Source organism: Adelges cooleyi, unplaced genomic scaffold (assembly GCF_023614345.1).
Source record: "Adelges cooleyi isolate 19-005CV unplaced genomic scaffold, UGA_ACOO_1.1 ACOO_flye_CR_arks_rails_tigmint_CR_PRNA_727, whole genome shotgun sequence".
Classification (NCBI taxonomy): Eukaryota; Metazoa; Arthropoda; class Insecta; order Hemiptera; family Adelgidae; genus Adelges; species Adelges cooleyi.
This window is the reverse complement of record NW_026096433.1, coordinates 49549-73513: the sequence shown is the minus strand read 5'-3', so window position 1 is coordinate 73513 and position 23965 is coordinate 49549. Positions and strand designations below refer to the sequence as shown.

General features: G+C 30.7%; 1 protein-coding gene across 3 annotated transcripts; it reads left to right on the top strand.

The window, feature by feature from the left end:
• Positions 1 to 20155: 20155 nt before the first annotated feature.
• Positions 20156 to 23575, top strand: LOC126845251 (zinc finger protein 502-like). Of its 3 annotated transcripts, XM_050583872.1 has the most exons (6): positions 20162 to 20371; positions 20467 to 20801; positions 21311 to 21531; positions 22232 to 22348; positions 22494 to 22610; positions 23230 to 23575. In XM_050583872.1, the coding sequence occupies exons 3-6, from the start codon at positions 21458 to 21460 to the stop codon at positions 23531 to 23533; spliced, it is 612 nt and encodes a 203-aa protein (XP_050439829.1). In that variant the 5' UTR covers positions 20162 to 20371; positions 20467 to 20801; positions 21311 to 21457; the 3' UTR covers positions 23534 to 23575. The 3 variants fall into 3 exon arrangements, with proteins under 3 accessions (XP_050439830.1, XP_050439829.1, XP_050439828.1); XM_050583871.1 differs by lacking the exon at positions 20467 to 20801; XM_050583873.1 differs by lacking the exons at positions 20467 to 20801; positions 22232 to 22348 and having other exon boundaries at positions 20156 to 20371.
• The last annotated feature ends 390 nt before the right edge of the window (positions 23576 to 23965 follow it).

The following is a 23965-nucleotide window of genomic DNA, read 5'->3' as shown; positions in this document are numbered from 1 at the left end:
CGCGCATGATAATTTCCCCAGGTTTAGGAAATTAAGTGTGTTACATCTTCCACGAATGGTTCAAATGTGCAAAGATAGGACAATTTCGTATACTAGCAATCTTGTCTTTTTTTTTTCGCAATGACTTAGGTATAATGTTATTTACCACTTCAATAGTAATAATTTCCCGAGAATATTATACGACTATCTTATCACAATGTTGTAATCAGAAAACGCGTATTTAAGTATGTTGATAAAATAGGAACACTTAAAATTTCAGACTTTCGTTAGACTCACCATACTTCTTAACATAGTATGATTTTCTTTGCTGTAATTTGTGTGATGTTGATGCGGCCAATGACAAATGACATAATTATTAATTAACAGTTAACCGTAATATAAGACTATTAAGACAATCTATATTAAAATCAACGTATATAACAAAATGATATGATATCCATTAAAATATACAAATTAGAATGATATAAATTACTAAAAATTATGCTTCGAGTTTTTCCGACACTTTTCCATTTTCCGAAAAACCTAATTCTCGGTAGTAAATATCGATGACCTTGTTTATGAGTTTTTCGATTTCTAATTGAGCATTTTCATGAATGATACAGACCTGATGCACACCTAAAGTCTGACGGTCGCTTATGTTTGCGGTTTGTAGGATTTCGCAGTTTTCGTTTGTAAAAAAAATCAATTTGTTTACTACGTGGCATTTAAACAATCGCTTCCATAGATTGGGAATTCTTGAAATTTTTGAATTGTACTTACTACGGTTTTCGTCGTTGTATTGTTTTAAAGTTTGCCTCACGTTACGGATAAAAAAGACACTTTTCTTTATAAGATCTATATATAAATCCGACGGGCCTTCGCGTAATTTATTCAAGGACTCTTCCAGAAAACTCAACGCATCGGTTATACATTCAAACATTGCGTGACTTTTTTTTATCTGGCCCATTGCTAAATCGAGCATATTCCAAAAACTGTCATAGTTCAAAACAAGTCTATCCTTCGAAACTTTCAACGGATTGATTTTACGGCGATACGTTCTCTTACGCAGTCCGTGGGTCACCCGTTTTCCCTCGCGATTGCTTTTGTGTACAATCAACAGAATGAAGGATATATAATCTAATATGGCCTTCGCGTACACACATTCCATCAATCGAGCCGTCATCGAGTATTTATCGTAGACATTTTCTTCGGTTACATAGGAACTATCGGGTTCTTCGGTGGGTATAAACAAATCAGTGCTAGAAAATACATTTTTAGAGCACTGGTGTTTTCCTTTGATATGGTCGATTTGCCTCCATCCAGGACGGCTTAGTATGGCGTTGAGTCTAAAAATTAGATCTTCAATGCCGTTACACGATATCAACATTGGCCAATTACTGATTATTGACAAAATCATACAGCAATTTGACACACTGTAAAACATTTTATTCGAATAACACTGTAATATTCCTTTTTAAAAATAAAATTAGCAACTTTGTTTTGTTGTAGCCGTACGTTCACTGAAACGTCTTAAGGTTGCTGCCCATTCCCTAGTAATTGTAAACCATAAAAAACATGTTTCAAATGTATAACACAAACAAATGCACGTTTAATTTAACTTAACTAAAAAAAAACTGCGTATTTTATTGTCATTATTTATTTAAAGAGTACTTTTTTGTACGTGCAATACCAAATGCCCAATAACATTATATGTTTTATAATTTGTATAATTAAAAAAAAAACAATGAAAACATATGATTTTGTTCGCTAATGACGGTTTGTAGCCATTTGGTTATTGCTATACTATAACCTAACATTTGTGAAAACATTGTTACGAACAGACCTTCAAATTATAACACACAAGAGTCGGGTAAGCGGTGACAAGTGTCGTGAGAATAAATAAAAAAAGCAAAAATGGAAATTTTAGTCGACTAATACAAAAATAAAACTACCGGTAATATCAACCAAAACGGACAACATATTGTAAATTGACTAGTACAGAAAATATTACTTCAGAGGAAAAAAACTTAAGCGAAATTTAATATTCTAATTATTATTGAACTGACTCAATACACAGACATGATTGCCAATTTGAATAAATCCCCAGACAGTTATTCACATTATCCATGAATTGGGAATTGTGCAAAGATCGGACAATTTCATATACTAGCAATCATGCCTGTTTATTTAGTCACGATATAGGTATAATATTGTTAACCACTCCAATAGTATTCTGCAAAATATGTTTGTTCAAATTTTAACATTTCCTGAACGCTAAATCGAGCATATCCCAAAATATGCCTTGTTGGTTTTATGGACGCGCAGCTTATAAGTCGATTAGTTTTTGGCGATGCCTTCTCATACGAATTGCAGCACTCACACGTTTTGCTTCAAGATTGCTTTCGTGTACAATAAATGTAATGAAGGATAATTTATCTAATATGGCCTTCGCGTACACACATTTAATCAATCTAGCGGTCAACCTGTAATTATCCTGTACGTATGTGGGAATGGGCATGGGGTTCGGGACATATGTGTTGTATTCTCAACGTTCAAACAAGAACTGAAAAATAAATTCAATAATTTAAGAGGGCGTATTTCAATGAACTGTTTTAGGCCAGATATTATGAAAACACTAAAATATTTACCAGAAACTTGATATGTTTACTAGCCACCTTAGATACTAGCTTGTTACTGCCTGTTAATATAATATTTCAGTATCTATGATTCCACCACTGATCTAAATTTATTCGGTACTTCAATGAGACATGAAAATGATCATTCGTTGTTGCAGACTAGGCTGAAAAATGTTTTTTAAATAAAATTACCACTATGTGTAGTCATAATCGTATTTTAACTGATACGACTTAAGGTGGCTGCACATTCCCTTTATGTAAACCATAAAATAACGTGTGTGAAGCGTATAACAAAAACAAATGCATGTTTACTTTAACTAAACTGAAAAAAACTGCGTATTTTATTTTCATTATTACTTGAAGAGTACTTTTTTGTACGTGCAATACTAAACGCCCAATAACATTATTTGTTTTATAATTAAAAAAAAAAACAATGAAAATATATGATTTTGTTCGCTAATGACGGTTTGTAGCCACTCGGTTATTGCTATACTATAACCTAACATTTGTGAAAACATTGTTCGTCCAATAGTATGTTTTTTTGTTTATATCCACTTCAACTTTATTTAAATGTTGGTGGTCAAATCGCAATCTTTAGTCAAAGAGTGAATATGTTTAAATTTTCAAAGAACAGTCAGATATATTAGCATTAAACCGTTTTTATGAAATGTATGATTTTTTTTTTTTTGTAAATGAATCGATAACACCAACATATTTATTGCTCAGACAGTTGTTGTTGTTGAAAAAAATTCAGCTAAAAAATTTACAAGTGCGTATATATACTATATCTGTTCATACAGTAAACGATTAAAAAACTAAAGCATTCAAATTGTACCGTTAAGTGTTAGATCCTAGGAAAATCGATTGGATATTTTTCGTAGATCGTAAACTTAAGCTGACTGGTTATTTGAATTAAATTTGCACTGTTTTTTCAATTAATATGTGAATATAAGAAAAACAAAATTATAGGAAAATTGTAAACTTTTTTTAAAGTGGATATGATGGGTTTGTAAACCAAGGAATATGTTTTTCCATGTGAACCTCACGTTACCCTTTGTTACTTGCGTATATCTGTTTTAGCTACTAATAATCTTCTGATATTCTAAAATAAAAGTACATTATACTTTGGACCGGGTCATTCATCGACGGAATTTCCAAATGCCATTTAAAAAAAACGCTATTGTAATCTTTCATCATTAAGATAAGACGGTAAAGTAGTAAAACTTATAATGGATTAATTTCCCATTACTTCCTTTAAATTCTTGATGAGTTCAATGGAATTATTATGATAATATAAAATGAAGGATATGAGAATAACAAGAACTAGATTCTTAAATGAACCCTAGAGCATGTAACAGTTGAGATTTGAGTGAATGGCGCTGGTTACATTTTTATTTCACTGACTGATGAAACCATTGACTATCTGGTTATCGTTTTTTTTTAATTTCATCTTAGCTGACATTACATATTATATAAAAACGTGAATATCAAACGAATTTCGTAATTCAGTATTATAAACAGAAAACGAGCACTTAAATATGTTGTTGAAATAGGAATAATTGTCCCACACACAAAAGTAAAATTTATTTGAAAATTACAGGCTTTTGTTAAACGCGTCATGCTTCTTAACATAGTATGAATTGGTTTGCTGTAATTTGTGTGATATAATGGTGGCTGTTCGTGGAAGCTGCATATAAGCCGTCGATAACATTGCCGTGTAACCTTGTCAAGAGTTTATTATATTTACATGTAAAGTCTGACATAATTTTTAATAGACAACCACAGTTTTAGACCATTCTGATAACCTAAATTTATGTATAATATGTATAACAAAACTATTTGATATTAATTATAATACAAATTTTAAGACAACAAAAATATTATAACACTTGTTTCGGTATACAACAAATTACGTTTTGTGATTTTACGGAAGTATTTCTTCTACTTTCGGGAAACCTAACTTTTTGTAGTAATTATTGATGACCTTGTTTTTCAGATTTTCACATTCTAATTGAGCGTCTTCAACGGAATAAAAGATACTGGTCTGTTGCACACTTAACGGCTGAGGTTCGATTGTGTTTGCGGTTGGTAGCATTACGCAGTTTTTGTTTGTGAAATGAATCAATCTGTTTACTACACGGTCTTTGAAATATTTTTCCAACAAAAAAGGAATTTTCGAAATAAACGTATTGTATTTATTTCGGTTTTCGTTGCTGTAATGTTTTAAGGTTTGTTTTACTTTACGGATTAGAAAGACACTTGTCCTTATTGGATCTTTATTTGTTTTGGATGTGCCCTCACTTAGTTTTTTCATCGATTCTACTAGAAAACTCAACACATTGGTTATACAGTCAAACATCTCGTGACTGTTTTCTATTATGCCCAACGCTAAATCGAGCATATACCAAAATCTGTCATGGTTCATATCAGGTTTAGCTCTCGGAACTTTTATCATGTTGAATTTACGGCGATGCCTTCTCAAACTGTTTATCTTACTCACTCGTCTTGCCTCGCGTGAGCTTTCGCGTACAATCAATCGAATGTAGGATACATAATCTAATAAGACTTTCGCGTACACACATCCAATCAATCGAGCCGTCATCCAGTATTTATCGTGGACATTTTCGTCGGTGACTTTGAAAAGATTGGGTTTTTCGTCGGGTACAAACAGTTCAAAACCAGAAAATGAATTTGTAGAGCACTGGCGTTTGCCTTTAATATGGTCGATATCACACCATCCAGTATTGCTTAGTAAGTCGTTGATCCTAAAAGTTAGATCTTCATTGTCGTTGCACGATATCAACATTTGCCAATTATAGATTATTAACAACATCATTGAGCCATTTGACACACTGTAAAACATTTTTTTCAAATAACACTGTAATACTCTTTTTTAAAAATAAAATTAACAACTACGTTTTGTTGTAACCGCACGTTAACTAAAACTAGGTACTTAAGTTTGCTATTGGTAAATTATAAAAACATGTTTCAAACGTTCATTTCAAACAAAATATGTTTATTTACCTTAAGAGGCCTCTACACCTGCATGTTTTTGGCCGAAAACAACTTAAAACTGTGGTACGATCGATGCCATAAAAATGTTTGGAAGAATTCTAATGTTGTTTTTAAACCGAAAACTAAGTAATCATAGGACCAGCACGTTTGAAGTATAGACATATGTTTTTGTACAACAATAGATCCTACATGCGTTATAAGAAATTAAAAACAAAAATTATACATCAAATTCAAATATCTTTCCTTCTTATATATTATAATTTTTTTTTAAATGTTAGCTGAATGTTAAGTTATAGTGAAAATGGCCTTCGCCCAATGGACGACACTGTTGCCCTGTAAATAATAACCGTGTTTTCTCTTGAAAATAGCCGTGTTTTTTGTTGCTTTTAATAAAAACCGTATGGTCTGTAGTGGTTTGTAGACACCATGTACATAATTTAGTTACTAATACGGATTTGTGTTGTGATCGCCGTGATCAAAAAATTATTCCTTCCGGATTTTCTCCCACTAATACTACGTCATCCGCAAATATCATACACCATGGCAACCCCTCCTGTACATCTTTCGTAATCTTGTCCATTACTAAAGAGAACAAGTAAGGCCTTAACGCTAAACCTTGATGCACACCTACTCTTAAACTAAAATCTTCTGTTTATCAACACTCACTCCTCCGTCTTGTGTCAAAATAACAAAATTTTATAATAAACATTATAATATACATGTTAATATAAGCTACGAAAAATTATGTTTTGAGTTTTTCCATTTTTAGGGAAATAGATAATATTGTTTCATTAGGGAACTCTATATTTATATATATATATCATAGTATATAAGACAATATCATAGACTTAGATGATGTATTTTAGTTATTGTCCATTTTAATAAAAATATTAACAATAAGTTCGGTGTACAACAAATTACGCTTTGTGATTTTACGGAAGTATTTCTTCTACTTTCGGGAAACCTAATTTTCGGTAGTAATTATCGGTGACCTTGTTTATGAGATTTGCAATTTCTAATTGAGCGTCTTCAACGGAATAAATGATACTGGTCTGTTGCACACTTAACGTCTGAGGTTCGATTGTGTTTGCGGTTGGTAGCATTACGCAGTTTTTGCTTGTGAAATGAATCAATTTGTTTTCTACACGGTCTTTGAAATATCTTTCCACTACTTTGGGAATTCTCGAAATCAACGAATTGTATTTATTTCGGTTTTCGTTGCTGTAGTGTTTTAAGGTTTGCTTCACTTTACGGATTAGAAAGACACTTGTCTCTATTAGATCGATATTTGTTTTGGATATGCCCTCACGTAGACTTATCAACGATTCTACTAGAAAACTCAACACATTGGCTATACAGTCAAACATCTCGTGACTGTTTTCTATTATGCCCAACGCTAAATCGAGCATATACCAGAATTTGTCATGGTTCACATCAGGTTTAGTCCTGGGAACATCTTCTATGTTGAATTTTTGGCGATGCCTCCACGAACTGTTTACGTTACTCACTCGTCTTGCCTCGCGTGAGCTTTCGTGTACAATCAATCGAATGAAGGATACATAATCTAATAAGACTTTCGCGTACACACATCCAATCAATCGCGCCGTCATCCAGTATTTATCATAAACATTTTCGTCGGTAACTGTAAAAAGATAGGGGTTTTCGTTGGGTATGAACAGTTCAAAACCAGAAAATGATTTTGTAGAATCTCGGTGTTTGCCTTTAATATGGTCGATTTCACACCATCCAGTATTGCTTAGTATGACGTTGATCATAAAAATTAGATCTTCATTGTCGTCACATGATAACAAGATCTGCCAATTACTTATTATTACCAAAATCATAAAGCCTCTAGACACAATGTAAAACATTTTGTTTAAATACTACTGTAGTATTCCTTTTTAAAAATAAAATTAGCAACTATTTTTTATCGTAACCGTACGTTAACTGAACGACTTAAGGTTGCTGCACATTCCCTATATGTAAACCATAAAAAATGTGTTTCAAACGTATAACTAAGACAAATGCCTGTTTACTTTAACTAAACTGAAAATAACTGCGTATTTAATTTCCATTATTTCTCGAAGAGTACTTTTTTGTATGTACATTACCAAATGCCCATTAACTATATTCGTTTTATAATATATTTTTATAATTAAAAAAAAACAATGAAAACATATGATTTTGTTCGCTAATGACTGTTTGTAGCCACTCAGTTATTGCTATACTATACCTAACATTTGTGAAAACATTGTTTGTCCTAGAGTACCTTTTTATCATGGATATGTATTACTAACATTGCATATTATTACTAACTTAACCTACCTGACGAATATTGTAACGATGCATGTACTAATATGGAAACTGTGTTTCTAGAAATTTCTCTCAAGTGGAGTTATATTATAATAGTTCATCGTTGTAATACCAATTACTAAAATCCGATCATCATATCGTTATTGGCTAACGTTATACATATCCTAATTTTTAGTGTAATTGGTAAGCCAAGTAGCATATTAAAATGGTGACACAATAATGTAAAAGTTATTATTCAAATAAAATAATTATTATTTGTTTACCTGTAGTTTTTTGTTACTTTTAGTAATGTTTTTTGTTTGCATTTAAAATGTATAATAATATTAAAATCAATAATTATTGTGTAGTACTCGTATATTTATTATAGGCAATTATATCTATACCAATTTTATAATCCATACAAAATTATATTATATTACTTAAATTAAACACAAAAAAATGGTAGTTGGTGTAGTAGGTTAGGTTAGGTTATACCTAACCTAGTATAACTGTATTAGGTCATGCACCTAATGCAAGTATGTAACACAATAATATTCAAATTATTCAAGTTGTAGTTTTCCTTACTATCTAATAATATAATATAAATTTATATATTTTATAACAGAAATTAGAATATTTTTTAACACATCTTACACACTGCAATATTTATCCACTGGAGCTCGGCTAAGGAGAACTCCGTTTCCAAAATGACCACCCCCCTCCCCCCGTTGGGATAGAGATGTGATTCCTAGGCATCCGAGTATTTTCCAGAGAAATATAAACCTCAATGCGAATGTATAATATTTTTAATGAACTATTTAAAATAAGAAAAATAAAACTTGGCGTGTTTCAACAATGTTCTCGGTTATTCTTATCAATTATGGAAGTGATCGACTTAAACGGTAATATATGTATGTATGCGACTCTTATAGACACATTTAGTATCCGCACGTGAGGGGAAAAAATTAAAACTAAGTTTCCTCTTTAATCTTTAGCTACTAAAAAATAATTATACTAACAAATCAGGAAAAATGTCATTTGTTGGTTAAAGTCTGAAATTTTGAGACATAACATACTAATATGTAAATAAAATTGTATGTAAGTATAACACTAGCAGTGTTATACTCTTAAATAACTAAATAAATTCAAAATAATAAAGGTTTTTCTTGTTTGGTTTTTTTTTATCAGTAGGTATTAATAGTTTGAGTTTTCAGTTTCCTCCATAGTAATATTATATTATTCAATTTTTTCATAGCAGCTTGATGGCCATATGAAGTGTTTTCAATGTTTATATTGTTTTATCAATATTTTATTGTAATATAATAATAGTAATACAAGTTATAGTAATATACCGCACTACTAAGTAAACCTTATATCTCATTACGACAATTAAATATTGGTAACATAATGTAAACATTGACCACACTGCATCCAGCTTCATTTTTGAGAATAGGTACGTCAAAATAGTAGGCTATCTAGTAATTTAATATATGTATGGTCTCCCCTAATTATTTTTCTACGGGTCGCCACTGCTGACAAATTGCCTTTTTGTCCAATAAAAGAATTTTATTAAAAATATTTTTTTCGAGATACACTCTCGCCTCATTAAAAAAACCAAACAACACGATTATAAACATATTATCGACTATTTGTACACACACGTTGTGTGTGGGTATAAATTCGACTATGATGGTGACTAGTTGAAAATTCTAATATTTGTTACTACCTTACAGTGTTATATTGAACTTTGAATAAATGTATTTAGTTGCTTAATGATATAACCGCTGTAGAAGTGCTAGTTGAAGTAAAAATAAGAGACTGACCCCAAACTAGTTGAATATAAAGGTGATGTAAATTAGAAAAAGCCTATCTCGATAAGTCGATAAAGCTTTATATTTTATTACCGTAATATGATTGCTACAATGATAAATAATAAAGGGCCGAAACTTGAAAAGTTTAATACATCAAGAAACTTAAGATAAAATACAATAATACAATATTTTTGTATTGAAACGGTGCAATAAAGAGTAATTGATGTGCAAAAAGAAAACACTGAAATAAACGTTTAGTAAAACTTTAGATTTTCTAAAATGTATTTTATGTATTACTATAAAATAATATTGAAACTAGGATATATATAAAATTAACGGATTATTTTTCTTACAAGTTGCTATCTATACGATCTCAACATCATGTATTTGTTTTAAATCCAACAAACGTAAAACATTCAACAGACTAGTCCAAATGTCCTTACCCTCCAACGAAAATGCTATTAATCGATTTATACTTCCTTGGCCATCATTAATGTCGATATTGATATCCATTTCAAAAACATATTGTTCAAGCATTTCGACATCAGGTGACTCGGATGTCGTTGCTAATATTGTATGATCTGGTATCGAAAGTACTATTTCATCGGTTTTAGCATCGGACGTTCCATTCTGCAACCCCAAATAATATTGTTCTACTTTAATTATGCGAATAAGTGTATTTTGTTCGATCGAAGCATCGCCTGAGAAGTACTTTTTAAAATATGCCAAAATCGTTCTATACACTAGTTCTATTCTCAACGGGATATATGAAGTAAGTACAAAACTTAATGCGTCAAGCAATGTGTTTATATTATTAGAATACATTGAGAAATTGTTTCTTGCCATACTAGTTTTAATAATTGTTTTCATTTTCTCATAGGCTACAATAACAATAGCTTTGATCATGGTCAGTTGATATTTGCACAGATATTTGGGGTTTATATTATTCTTGACGAAATCCACAATTTCCGGTAATCTCTTGAAATGGCCATCCCACGAAACGTTGATGTCGAGCAACATCGAAAAACTGCTATGTTTGGCCAAAGCCTTATTCAAAATGTTATTCATTAACAGACTTTCAACTGTATAATTGTTTCTATCCATTTGGGTTTCAACAGTTTTGTACTTTTTCAAATTTTCTTCGGTGAGTATGTCGACACATTACGTTGCGGTTGGCATTGTTGTACGGCCTAGTCGAATCCAAAGACTCGATGATAGTACTCAGCGAATGGTCGAGCTTTTCTTCTATTGATACGATAGATTTTGTCATAGAGTTAAAACATGATTGCAATTGCTCGGACATGTGCATATTATTTGCATCCAACGTTATTGATTCACACTGCGATATGATATGATCATTTAATATAAAATGAACGACGACGACGGATGAAAACTGACAATCATCCTGTTTTAAAGATTTCAAAATTTGTATTGCTTGCTTTAATTTGTCTTTCTCGTAACCTGCAAAACGTTTAGATCTATACTCAGAAGTGAGTCATACTGCAAAAATCCCACCTCTTCGTATTCATAATCACACAAATTTGCATTTATCTCTCTAACTGCTTTTATGTCAGATTCCATGGCTTTTATATTTTTCGTAAAACGTTCCAAAAGCGTGGTAAAACTTTCAACGGTTTTTGATTTTCGGTACACGCCCGAGTACGCAACTCTTTCATTGATTTCAAAACTATTGATTTGTGAACCTTGAAAAATTGTTTTTAACGCTTTACGGTTGTTTGTGCTAATTGTTCTTTGATACACCACGTTCCTCAATTTCACATGTAACAATCCGGGAAAATTAAAATGTCTTAAAACGCCTACGGCGTCGGTTATAATTCTATTTGTATGCCAATTAAGAGTTCTGCCCTTTCCGGATATTCTTAATATTTCTCTGATCAAATAAAAAATTGTCATAGCTATGCTCTGGAACACTATTGTCTGGCTTTTTGTCACGTTCTCTGAACGATAATCCTCATTGAGTACGTGTTCTGGGTAATGTGCACGTATCTGGAAGTAGCTGAGTCCATTGTGTAAATATTGCGTTATTTGCGAGCAATACAAACAGCACAGCGCAGTAAGAGTCATGTCGTTTATAGCTCGATTGTTGCCACTATCAACACTCCATTCGGCTAGGTTTGGGCCGAACGTTTTACTAAGGGACGTGTACTGGCCGTCTTTTCGTATGTCCATATCCTTGAGAAAGTCTAAGGCGGTTATTTGAACCGATTCGCTGTCGGTCATAACTTCATCTTGTTTCGACAATACCATAGTTGGTATTGAACAAATAATGCATAGTATAATTATAACCCGGGAAATATTCGAAGACGTCATATTGGCAGGAATACCGCACGATTTTTTCTTTGCTAATTGATCTGCTGTGTCTAATGCGTTGGAATAATATGTTTTCTACAGTCAATAATGACACTCTTCGCCTAAAAACGAAAATTCATGTTACTTCGTGTTGTACTCGACATAGTGATTGATTTGAAGTATTACAGTTCAAACAAGTTGTCTACCGAACACATGTCAATGTGGCATGCATAATATTATACGTTTTCGCAAAACAAGATGGCTACATATTGTATTTTTTAAATGAAAAATAAACATTTTCTGTAGAAAATGTTAGCAGCTGTGAAATTGTAATAGCTTACGTTTGACACGAGTCCCCTTACTCATTCGATTTATAGTTTGGAATCTAAAATTCGGGGCATGCGTCTACTATTGGAATTTGTCGAAATCAATTTGAAGACAATTTTACCGTGTCGACGGTTAACAGGCACAATGTAACTGAATTTATTTTTATTTAAAATACCTCAAGTCGGGAAAATTATTGATCGTTTAATATCATATAAGTTTTGCTAAGGTAAGACCGATTTAATATAATATTTAATTATTATTTTGTTTTTACTCACGATACTATGCCTAAGTTGAAATTTTCTCCTTAAAGACTTTGGAAGTCACGATATTTTTAAATGCTTTACTTTAACAACAGGTCATATAGAGCCAAAAGAATAACAGCGTTCTAATCGAAAACGAACACTTCATGTTCGGTAAAATTATATATTTAGCTAACGGACTTACGAAAAGTTGTTGAAAAATGTATCTTTACAATTTATTCCGTTTCTCAGACAACTTATCTGAAAGTACGGAGTAAATCGACAAAGAAGAGTTAGTCTATTGTGTTCAAGGGTTTTCTGGAATGTTTTCACAACTGTAATATTTCGTCATAGGACGACAGGCGAATTTATGATGTTTTTGTGAAAAGTGTCAACACATACGTGTTATACATTTAGAGAAAATCAAAGACTCATTTTTTTTTTAATACAAGAAATTTTATTCAATTTAAATAATATTTGCCGCTCGATATGCTGACGGTGTACAATAATTTATAGCACCTCTCTCATGGGAGGGGAAAAATGTATATTGTTTATAAGATAAAATAAATATTCGATAAACTTTCTTAAAACTAATGTTATTATTATTTTTGTTTTTTTTACATACATTTTTGTCGTCTAATTAGAAAACTTTATTAAACGGCTGTGGGTTTTATGTTTTTACCTAGTCAAAATGCATCTTTCACCATGGAACTGTTTTTGAACAATTTTTATTATTATGTAACATATCAAAACCATGTTACGAAAAATATGAAAACCCGTTTCTAAACACATATAAGAAGTCACTTAACGACGAGAAAAAAACAAAATACCTATGAATACAGTAATTTGTATTTATAATGTAGATTATAGTTAATAGATTAAAATTAAAACAAAAGGGAATAGAGTTGTTAACTCACTGAACGTGCAGACAAAATGCAAACAATCAATGTATAAAAATAATAATATTTTGGCCTAAGAGGGAAAATTCTAGATTATTTAAAAATGTATTACATATATTGAGTAGCCGACCATTTAACTACGTCCATAAAATGCAAAAGCACTTTATATTCGAACGGCAAGCCTTTTAGTCCGGTCAAATAGTCTTGGAAACTGTCGATGACTCTCGTAACAATCTCTCAACAAATACATCCAAAGCCATTTGCCAGTCTCTAAATCCGACGTCAGCAATATTTCAAGTATACATTTGGCTTCCTCTTCATAACGCTTTACGGTTTCCATGTGATCGACGAAAGCCTCTTCGCTGTTTAACTTATCAATCATGTGCCGTATGTTTGATTTGGCAATTACACAAAAACTACATTTTATGTCTTGGACTTTTCTCTCTAATTTAGACCGGCTTTGTAATTTTGATTTGTATTCGTCAACACTGTCACAATAAGGCGATGACAAAATGTTCATGTATGTGGTGTTAATTTTAATTGGAGGTTTTCTGAATGTTTTCAGTTTACTTAAGAGGGCGTCAAAGCAAAAGTGAAACGAAACCAACGCTCAAGAGATGGCGTTATTTTCCATATCGGCGCGGCGGCGGCGGCATATAGCCACGCCCATACGAGTGCTGCAACGCTGCGGGTTGCAGCCAGTGCGGAGTAGCACATCATTCTTTTACGGACAGCCGTTCTAGTAAAAACTAATATTATGCGCGCGCAACGTATGCTCTATCACGTTGGACATTGGCGCGGCACTATAATATAACACTCGCTATTGCGCTCGCCCGCTTGTTACAAACTAGAGTATTATTTTAAATACTGTTCATTAAAATGTATGTAACATTGAACAGAATAGAAAATACAATAGCCATCATAATTTGAATAACTTTGATAGCTTTATTACTTTTGTTGTTATGACAATATGACCTATGAATAACTTTCTTAGAAATCAGAATAAACGTATTGATACCTCGTACTTGCTTATTAGTTATTACCTATTATAAGCGAATACGCGTCGACCAGTTTCAAAAATAACCTTATTATTATCTAATTCGATAAACAAATTCGTTTACCGAGTCTATGCACGATTTTCTCAGTAAATACTGAACGAATTTTATTCTAGTTTTCACTGATAAAAAGAGTGTTTTACAAGGATAGTTGATTATGCCTTATTATTAATTGCCATACTATTGATAATGCCTTAGATTTTTCTTTTGCGACTATTTCTTTTATACTTATAATCCTCGTTTTAGTATGTATTATAGTATTAAGTATACTATATTTATTACATGTTTTTCTTTAGCTCGCTAACACGTACGTACGTACGTTTGTACGAGTATTTTCAAATCTTGCAAAATTAATTTAACCCACTTCCCGATGTCGTATAGGGCTGAAACTTTGCACAGACACTTGTCTTAGATGACAATACAATATCCTGTAATCATATTGGGACTCGGACATCCAGGTCGCCCTACACAGGGTCAAATGTGGGGGTCATTTCACTAAAATTTCATGTTTTTTTCAAATCTTCCAAAATTAATTTAGTAATCTATACAGCAATTATTAAATACCTTTAATAGGACTAAAAAGTAAAAAAATAAAATAAATAAATTTAAAAAAAACTTTTTTAAAAACATACTTTTCTAAAAAAAAAAAATAGTAAAAAGTAAAAAATAATTGTATTACAAAAACAATTTACCAATCAATTGTAGCATTTTTTATTTAAAATGTCATTTACTTTGAAAACAACCGAAAATTAACTAAAATTTTAAAGAATTTTAAATATCTTTAATTTTTTACTAAAAAGAAAACTGTGGGCCCTATTCAACAAAGTCCCTAATAAACTTATCAGATATTGTTTTATATTGTAAATTCTTTTGTAATTAAAATTAAATTTAATATTTGTGTGTGACACATACATTTCATAATACTTAACTCAATGAATTTAGACTTTGTTGAATAGGGCCCACGCTTTTCTTTTTAGTCAAAAATTAAAGATGTTTAAAATTATTTAAAATTTTAGTTAATTTTCGGTTGTTTTCAAAGTAAATGACATTTTAAATAAAAAATGCTACAATTGATTGGTAAATTGTTTTTGTAATACAATTATTTTTTACTTTTTACTATTTTTTTTTTTTAGAAAAGTATGTTTTTAAAAAAGTTTTTTTTAAATTTATTTATTTGTGTAAATAAAAAGCCAATTTCAAATGTTCAGGTTATAGAATTAGGTAGACGTGATCCTTTGGTTACCATTAATAACCCTTTTAATTATGCACCTGACAATTTTATGCGTGAAAAATAAGTCATAATGTAGACCGTAAAATTAATTGTATTTTATTATACATTTATATATCAATACATATTATTATATACCTATAAATGTAAAAAAAGTTGTAATTATTTTTTATGTCAATTATAATTGAAACTATTTTATACTTTACTTAAACAATAACCTATATGTATAAATGTACTTAAATTATACTTTTTAATATAGTTGTAAATTAAATATTTTTCATTTTTAAATGTATCGTTATTTACTATAATAATACATATAAAATTACCACACTAGATTTGAGTCGATTTCACTATTTTTGGTTAAATTACAGCAAGTCTGTGTAAAAAAAATATAATTAGTAACTTTTTTAAACTATTTAAATATTAGTACAATTATATTTTATACTAAATATAATTTAAAGTTTATAAATACAATTTAAACGAATTCGTTTTTTAATATGTAGTGATTTTATTATGTGAAATTAAGTTATTTTTGAAACTGGTCGACGCGTACTCGCATAGAATAGGTAATAAGTAAGTACGAAGTACCAATACGTTTATCCAACAAAGATACATTATTACAACAAGAGTAATAAAGCTATCAAAATGATTCAAACTATGTTGGATATTGTATTTTTTATTCTGTTCGTTGTTTCATAAATTTCAATAAACAGTAGCTATACTATTCGAGAATGCGCGCAAGCTTGTGTAATAACACAGTGCCGCCGCTAACGCCTAACCCGGTCATTTTTTTTTTGTTTTAACATTTTTGGGGGAAGAAGTAGATTTTTCCAAATCTTCTTACCCCTCTATGTACCAACTATGTCCAATCACTGATCGATTGATGTACCACTCGCGTAAATCGGTACAGCGGTTTAAAAGTTAAAGTAGTTCAAAGTTAAAGGTACTGCGTACGGATAGCACAGCACAGCTCACCTAACCCGGACCGGGCTAAAAATCAGTATTTTAGAATATTATAAAGTAGGTAACAGAAATAATATCGGATATCGATAAATGCAATAAAATAAAAATAAAACTATTGTAGATAAGAAGAAATATACAATAGGAAAAATTATATTATTACTTGCCGCCTAAAACCGGTCGTGGTCGTGGTCGGCGGCCGCCGCCTTCGTGTTCACGTGAGTTGCAACCCGCTAGGAGCTGCCCCCACCACCACTGCCGCCGCCGCGTCACACCGCATGTGTTTTAAAGTCGCCGCTAGGATCGCCACAAACTGGCACTAATAACTACTAAAATTTGACTAAAACATGTCTCAGGATATGCAATTTTCTGAGAAACTGAGTGGTTTTAGCGCATACTTGCCTATTAACAAAATTAAAGATGAAAAGTTTATCTACATATTAACAGAGGTTTTTTTCGATAAAATGTTTTAAAACGAAGATATACGCTATTGAAAAATGAAAACTTCAAAGATCTATAACTCGGTTCCTAGTAACATAATCGAAAAAAACCTATGTTAATATGTAGATAAACTTCTAATCTTTAATTTTGTTCATTAGCAAGTATACGCTAAACCCACTCGGTTTCCCAGAAAGTTGCATATCGTAAGACATGTTTTACGCGCCGAAAAAAAGTGGTGTGACGCCCTCTTAAGGTTTGCAAATAGCGTGATTCAGATTTTTGAAGGAAAAACCGTGTAGGAGTAACCTAAAAAATATATATATATATTTATATAATTATAAAACTGTAACTCTAATAATAAACCAATTTCGTTTAATCACTCGAAATAATTGTAATTTAAAACGAAAACGTAAATTGGACAGCCTCAATAGACAATCTATGATTTATTCAATGATTATTTTGCTTCAAAATAAAATAAACTTAATTTCAGTATGATGCAGTTGTTAAATATATAGTTTATTCTGATTGTATTGTCTGAAAATGTATTATTATGACTACAAATTAATAAAAACATCTCATTTGTATAAATAAATGAACAATGTTGTATGTGTATTTTTTACAAAACCCCGAGTCAATACAAATTAAGATTGACTTTTCGGTATTGTCATTTTATAGCATTTGGTATATTTTACAACCGCAAAATACAGGTGTCTCACAAAGATTTGACTAATTTAATGACTTTTTTTGTGTTTTACTTTTTATAACTATTTTTAAATTCAAGATATCCATATTAAGAATAGTTTGCTGAGAATTTTGACTGATCGATAACTGGTTTTGGATAGTTACTTGTAAACCATAAAAGGTACAACAGTTAAAAGCCAAACCGTGGTGTTTCTAGCACAAATGAGTATAAATCAATTAAAAAAAAAATAAAAATATTCACTAGAACAAAATGTGTCAAATTTGCGTGGGACACCAATATAATCGAAATTATTTTACAGAAAAAAATGTAGTTGAAAAAAAATCCTTACCCGGTGGTTACCTGCTGATCGGATTGTTTTTATATTTGACGTTATAGCCAAACAACATAGCAAAAATCCATAAATGTTTACAATCATTGTTATTTTTTATATTTTTATTTATACTATAGTAAAATACAAGTCTTTTGTGTAACTATAAACTAATACCAACCTATCATAATCGCAAGACGCGTTATGCTGTCGTTAAAGTTTTCATTGTCTTAAATTGTAAAAAAATGTGTATCTTGCCAACAGTTTGTACACGTTGTCTTGTGAAAGTTTTCATACGAGTTGATCACGTGCACCTACCGTGATGTGTAAAATTAAAAACGTTTTTTGATTACACGCAAATTTATTATTTTCTGACAAAAACCGAGCAGAAAATTTATTTGTTTTACAGACAAGTGTTATTTTTAAAACAATTTTTTTTAAGACTTTGTATCATAGGCATCCAGTCAACCAAGAAAATTCGTGATATTTATCACGCTATATCATCTCTACCCAAATTTTATCGTTCTTCTATATTATTATAGTTAAAGCTCAAAATCTCGAATACTGCATTTTAGCACACTTATCCCTTTTTGCATGAGATATAATAAAAGCTAGCCAACCCCTACAACAGCCGCGCCAACAAAAGCTAGTAAAATTACTAGCGGGGGGTTAACAATGTCTATGTCTGATAGGTACTTCTACAGACTACACAATTCACAAACGTTTAAAATAGGCATGATAATGCTGATACTTCAAATATATTAAGTCTTAAAAACGTTGTTCTAATTATATAAGCATACTCTACAGGGTGATCCGCCTGATGTAAGAATTAAACACTCATTTTCTCGGAAAAATATGAATATTTTGAAAATCATTTTTTCCCTATACGTCTTGAAAGTACTAATTGTACCGTGTTTTTCAATATTCAGAATTCTTTTTTTCGTTCGGTTTTTTTACAACAGTTTCCCATTACATAATAATAGGTAATGACCCGTCGATAACACTGACACCGATTTAATATTTCCATTTAAAAAAAAAAAACAAGTCCATACCTGCTTGTTTTACGTACAAGGGATGAAGAAAAAAAAGGTCGAAATATTGAAAAATATAGTAAAATAATATGCACCTACAAGTATAGGAAAAAATTATTCTCAAAATAGTAATATTTTCTGGAAATATGGGTGTCTTACATCAAATGGAACACCCTGTATAGGTACAATATACTACAGAATGGAGAAAACCTATTTCTGTGCTTACAAAAATATTATCCGGATCGCATACTTACCGTATTTCATTTTGTTACGATTTCAGAATCAAATTTTTGATAGATGGACTGCGGTTTTAGGCGACGCAAAACCGACATAGGTAAACAATTTTTTGTGTTTTGAGTTTGCACTTTTGATCCCTCCCCTCCCCATTGAGCTGGCTTTGTTGTACTCATTATTTAGTATTTGTATGTAGGTAAGTCGATCGAATTCCAAAATAATGTACGAATTTATCGAATTCAATACATTCATTTTTTTAATTAAAATTGTATAAAATAATATTTCATAAGTTGACAATTTTCACTAAACAGGTAGACTTTAGTTGTAGACTTAGTACATTAGTTGTTTTAATATACATTTTTTCAAATGTATTTTTCATATTATCTAATTTTCTTAATTCATAAAATAAATATTAAGTTTAAGAAAAACACGTCAACTCGACGAGAAAACAAATGTACAAAATTGTCATTGTTTTTTGTTCTCGTGTGTAGATCTTATTGGTGTGCATTTTTGTATAAAAAAAATCGAAGGTTATAATAAATCAGAAGTAGACAAGTTGGTCAGTAAACAAAGTTATTCCTACTGGCCTAGAAACAAAGTTTACCGGGAATTATTTTCATCCGTGTACATATTTAACGTTTTAAAGTCTGTTATCAGCTGTTATCACTTATCTTGCTGATATCAGACATGCGGCTGGCGGCATGCCATGTTGAATTGCCATGCTTTTATTTTATTACATTTTGTTCGGTCTTTCTCGAAAACGGACGAATAATAGTATTTTTTAACTGATATATTTTCATTGATTGAATTTCGATTCATTACAGCGCATTTGAATATACATTTTATACTATTTTAATATATAATAAAAACACCTACTTCGGGGGATTATCGATTTCAGATCTAGGTAAAGTATAATATTTTTGCATTACATTGGCTTTTAAATAACAGCCATTATAATAAAATATGTTTTATTATATAACTAGTAATGATGTTGTCTAGGGATTTTTGTTCAAATGGAAGTACATTAGTCCTGACGTCACAACTGAGTTTTTTTCCATAATAGTTGAACCATTATAGTTGTTGATTTGTAATATTATGAATTTTTGAGGAGGACCAGTGGCCGAACGGTTAATGTGTCGGTGTGTTGGCATTTACTGGTTCGATATTCGGTCTTACGGTTCTATTTGCTAGGCGGGAAATTGCCTTGTGAAAAGAAAACACTATAATATCCTTTACAGTGACGAACCGTTCCAAAAACTAATTTGTCAAGAAACCACGGAACATTGCGCCTTCAAGGCCTGTTAAACTACGTGATGATGAGGAGTTCTGAATGGGTATTAATTGTTTTTTTTTTTATGGAAGGTGTCTGGCAGGGATTTTTGACTTATTAATTAAAAGTATGATGGTATTTTAGGCTAGCTTTACATATTTTTAGTCTATTTTTTCTCTATATATGAAAAAAGTGACGCAGTTTTAACAAAATACAGATGTTGTAAATTTTTTTTTACATATCATGATGGCTTTTAGTTCTTTTATTACACCATTGTATCATTGTAATGGTAAATAGGAGTATCAAATTTATTAATAGTTGTTCAAAATGTTATGATTCTATGGAGTGTTATTGTAGCTTGGGCTGCAATATTTTATTATACCCTAATATGGAAATAGTAGTTTCTTGTCATAATATAGTTATTATCTATATTATGACATGGACATATATTTATGCTAGCTATTACATATTTTGCTAGTTGGTTTTGCAATTTTCGATATTATATATATATATTGAAAAACCTAACATTACTTAACCTAGGCGCTGAATATACTTGTTATACATTGTTTTTAGTGTCAAAGAAACGTGCAACAAGCTCATAGTAGAAGTTGAATAAAATAAGCTATTGCATGAGCTCACAGCAGAGTGCGATTTCGACGGCAGTTTGTTTGCAACGAGTGTCAAAAAATATTTATATCTAAAAGAAGTTTGGACTATCACATGTCAAAATCACATAATATGAACACCGCAACCAGAAAAAGTTGTCGAAACAAATTGGAAAGTAATGTACACAGGTGAGATGGATTCTTTTTGAAAAACATAAACATAGGTACCAGTTTTGTTTATTGTTAGGATAAAAACAAGTGGTCTTTTCGTAGTCGTATGGTATCCTAGCCGAGCAGGCTAGAAGTTTGTTTGTAGAGCCTAAATACCTAATATCAAATGACAGTGGGCTTAGAAAATAATTGTAATTTTATAGAAAGTCGTATGATCTCTGTCAACATCATCAACATAATGTATATTAATCAGCAACCACCATTTAAAATAATAATTTAATCACATCGTCCTTTTGTAACATAAAAAAAAAAACTTTACTTAGATGTTTAAATCTAAACTTGGACAATAGCATTGGAGCCTCATGGGGGTCATAGCTTTTTAAAAAATATTGCATCCTTATATTAAATTGTATATATATATATTTTTAAATTCTTTTTATATAAATAAAATAATAAACAAAATATTTGCTATGAAATTACTTATTTCAGTAATTTAGCTGCATAAAAAAAATATTAAACAAATATTTCGAATATTTGTATTTATTTAAGTATACTAAGTCCTGTCTGACCATGAAAACACCTCCCGCCGCTCAAATAATGTACTTAGCGGGTTGGTTGTGTTAAATAACTTCACATTTTATGATGGGTTATTTTTAGTTTCATATAATATAGTAAATTCAGACCATGGACCAATTTTTAAATGTGTTTGATTTTTTAGTATTGATGAAGAGAAAAATCAGGCACCAATTAAAATAGAAGGAACAGATGATTGTTTCTACGAGCCTACGATAAGAAAAAAGGAAGAAAATGATGTACTGATCACAGAAGTTACCAAGTAAAATATTTACAGTGTTCATTCAATAAGACATTTACAATATTATTATTGCTTATATAATTTCACGTTTTGTGATAAATCACTATTTGTAATAATATAGTGATTCAGATCATGGACTACTTTTTAAATGCATTTTATTTTTTAGTATTGATGAAGAGAAAAATGAGGCACCAATTCAAATAGAAGGTACAGATGATTGTTTATATGAGACCACAATAGAAATAAACAAAGAAAATGAATTGCTGAACACAGAACTTGCTAAGTAAAATATTTATAATCAATATATTTTTTTTAAATTCAATTGAGACTGGCTGGATAAATTACGTTCAGGTTAACTTTTGTAAAATGTACAAAGTATTGTTCTCTTGAACAAATGGGTCTAAAATTACTGTTACAAAACCCAAATATATTTTATGATCGGGATAGATTATTATTGGCTTGTATTAATTAATTATAAAAAACCATTTGGTCCCCATTGTGGTAACTTGTTCAGTTCAGATTGTTTTTACTTTTTTTTTAAATTCAGTTGAGACTGGTTTTATATTTAGCAAGTAGGAAATGATAGTAATTAGTGGCAAAAAGAAAAATATAGACACAGAGTATAATTATAAAAAAATAAGGAGACACCTAAAAGCAAGGAGTGTAATATTATTAAAAAAGGAGTATTTTATAAATTGATGGTAGGGAGTAACAAATATAGACTACATTTAGGCACTAATGGGTTTTCTCTCAAATAAATACCTTAAATTTGCTGTTCTATGTTGGGTGTATATGAACTATACTTGCTTAATTTAAAATACTATATTATTATGAGCAAAATTTAAAATGATTTTTATAATACATTTTTTTAGCTATTACTTTATGTTGCACTCTGTTTGTAGTGTAAATGAAATTAACAATGAAACGAAAGAAACTGATGTAAATGATCAACTGGCAAGAACAAAACCCAATAAAAATCCTTTACTCAGAAAAAATCAACGCGTGCATACTGGCGAACAGCCATTTAAATGTGACGTCTGCCCTAAGAATTTTAACCAAAATTCTAAACTTATCCGGCACAAACGTAAGCATACTGGTGAAAAACCATACACGTGTGACGTTTGTGTAAAATCGTTTACGGTGAGATCACACCTTACGCGACACAGTCGGCATGTCCATTCTGCAAATTTATCAAACAATATTTGATTTTTGTTGTGAATAAAAATACAGCTCTTAGATATCGAGTAATTTGTGTAAATTTTTTGCATTTCTCTATTTTGTTTGTATTATTACGGTTAAATAAAAAAACAGTTATTTTGTTTGATGATTCTAAATTTCAAACTCTTTGGTAAACAATTCTGCTTAGACTTTCTCTTACAGTCAAAATGTCTTAAAAAAAATATGTTATCACAATGTATCAATAGAAGATTTTCAAGTTTTATATTTCAACTTAATATACACTTAAATTGAAAACATTTTTAATTGGTCTTTAAATTAGAATTTTTTAAATGAAAACAAAGTTTTCCACGTTAAGAGGGCGTCGCACCGGTAATTTTCAGTGGTAAAAACATGTATTGAGCGTTATACTTGGAATAATGAAAAAAAACGCACCGTCTTGCCCTCCGGAATATTGTTCTC

Bases quoted from the DNA above. Each gene is read 5' to 3' on its own strand.
- LOC126845251 (XM_050583871.1), top strand. From the start codon at position 21,458: ATGTCAAAATCACATAATATGAACACCGCAACCAGAAAAAGTTGTCGA. The intron at 22,349-22,493 runs GTAAAATATTTA...TTTATTTTTTAG, and splicing joins CTGATCACAGAAGTTACCAA to TATTGATGAAGAGAAAAATG. The intron at 22,611-23,229 runs GTAAAATATTTA...CTCTGTTTGTAG, and splicing joins CTGAACACAGAACTTGCTAA to TGTAAATGAAATTAACAATG.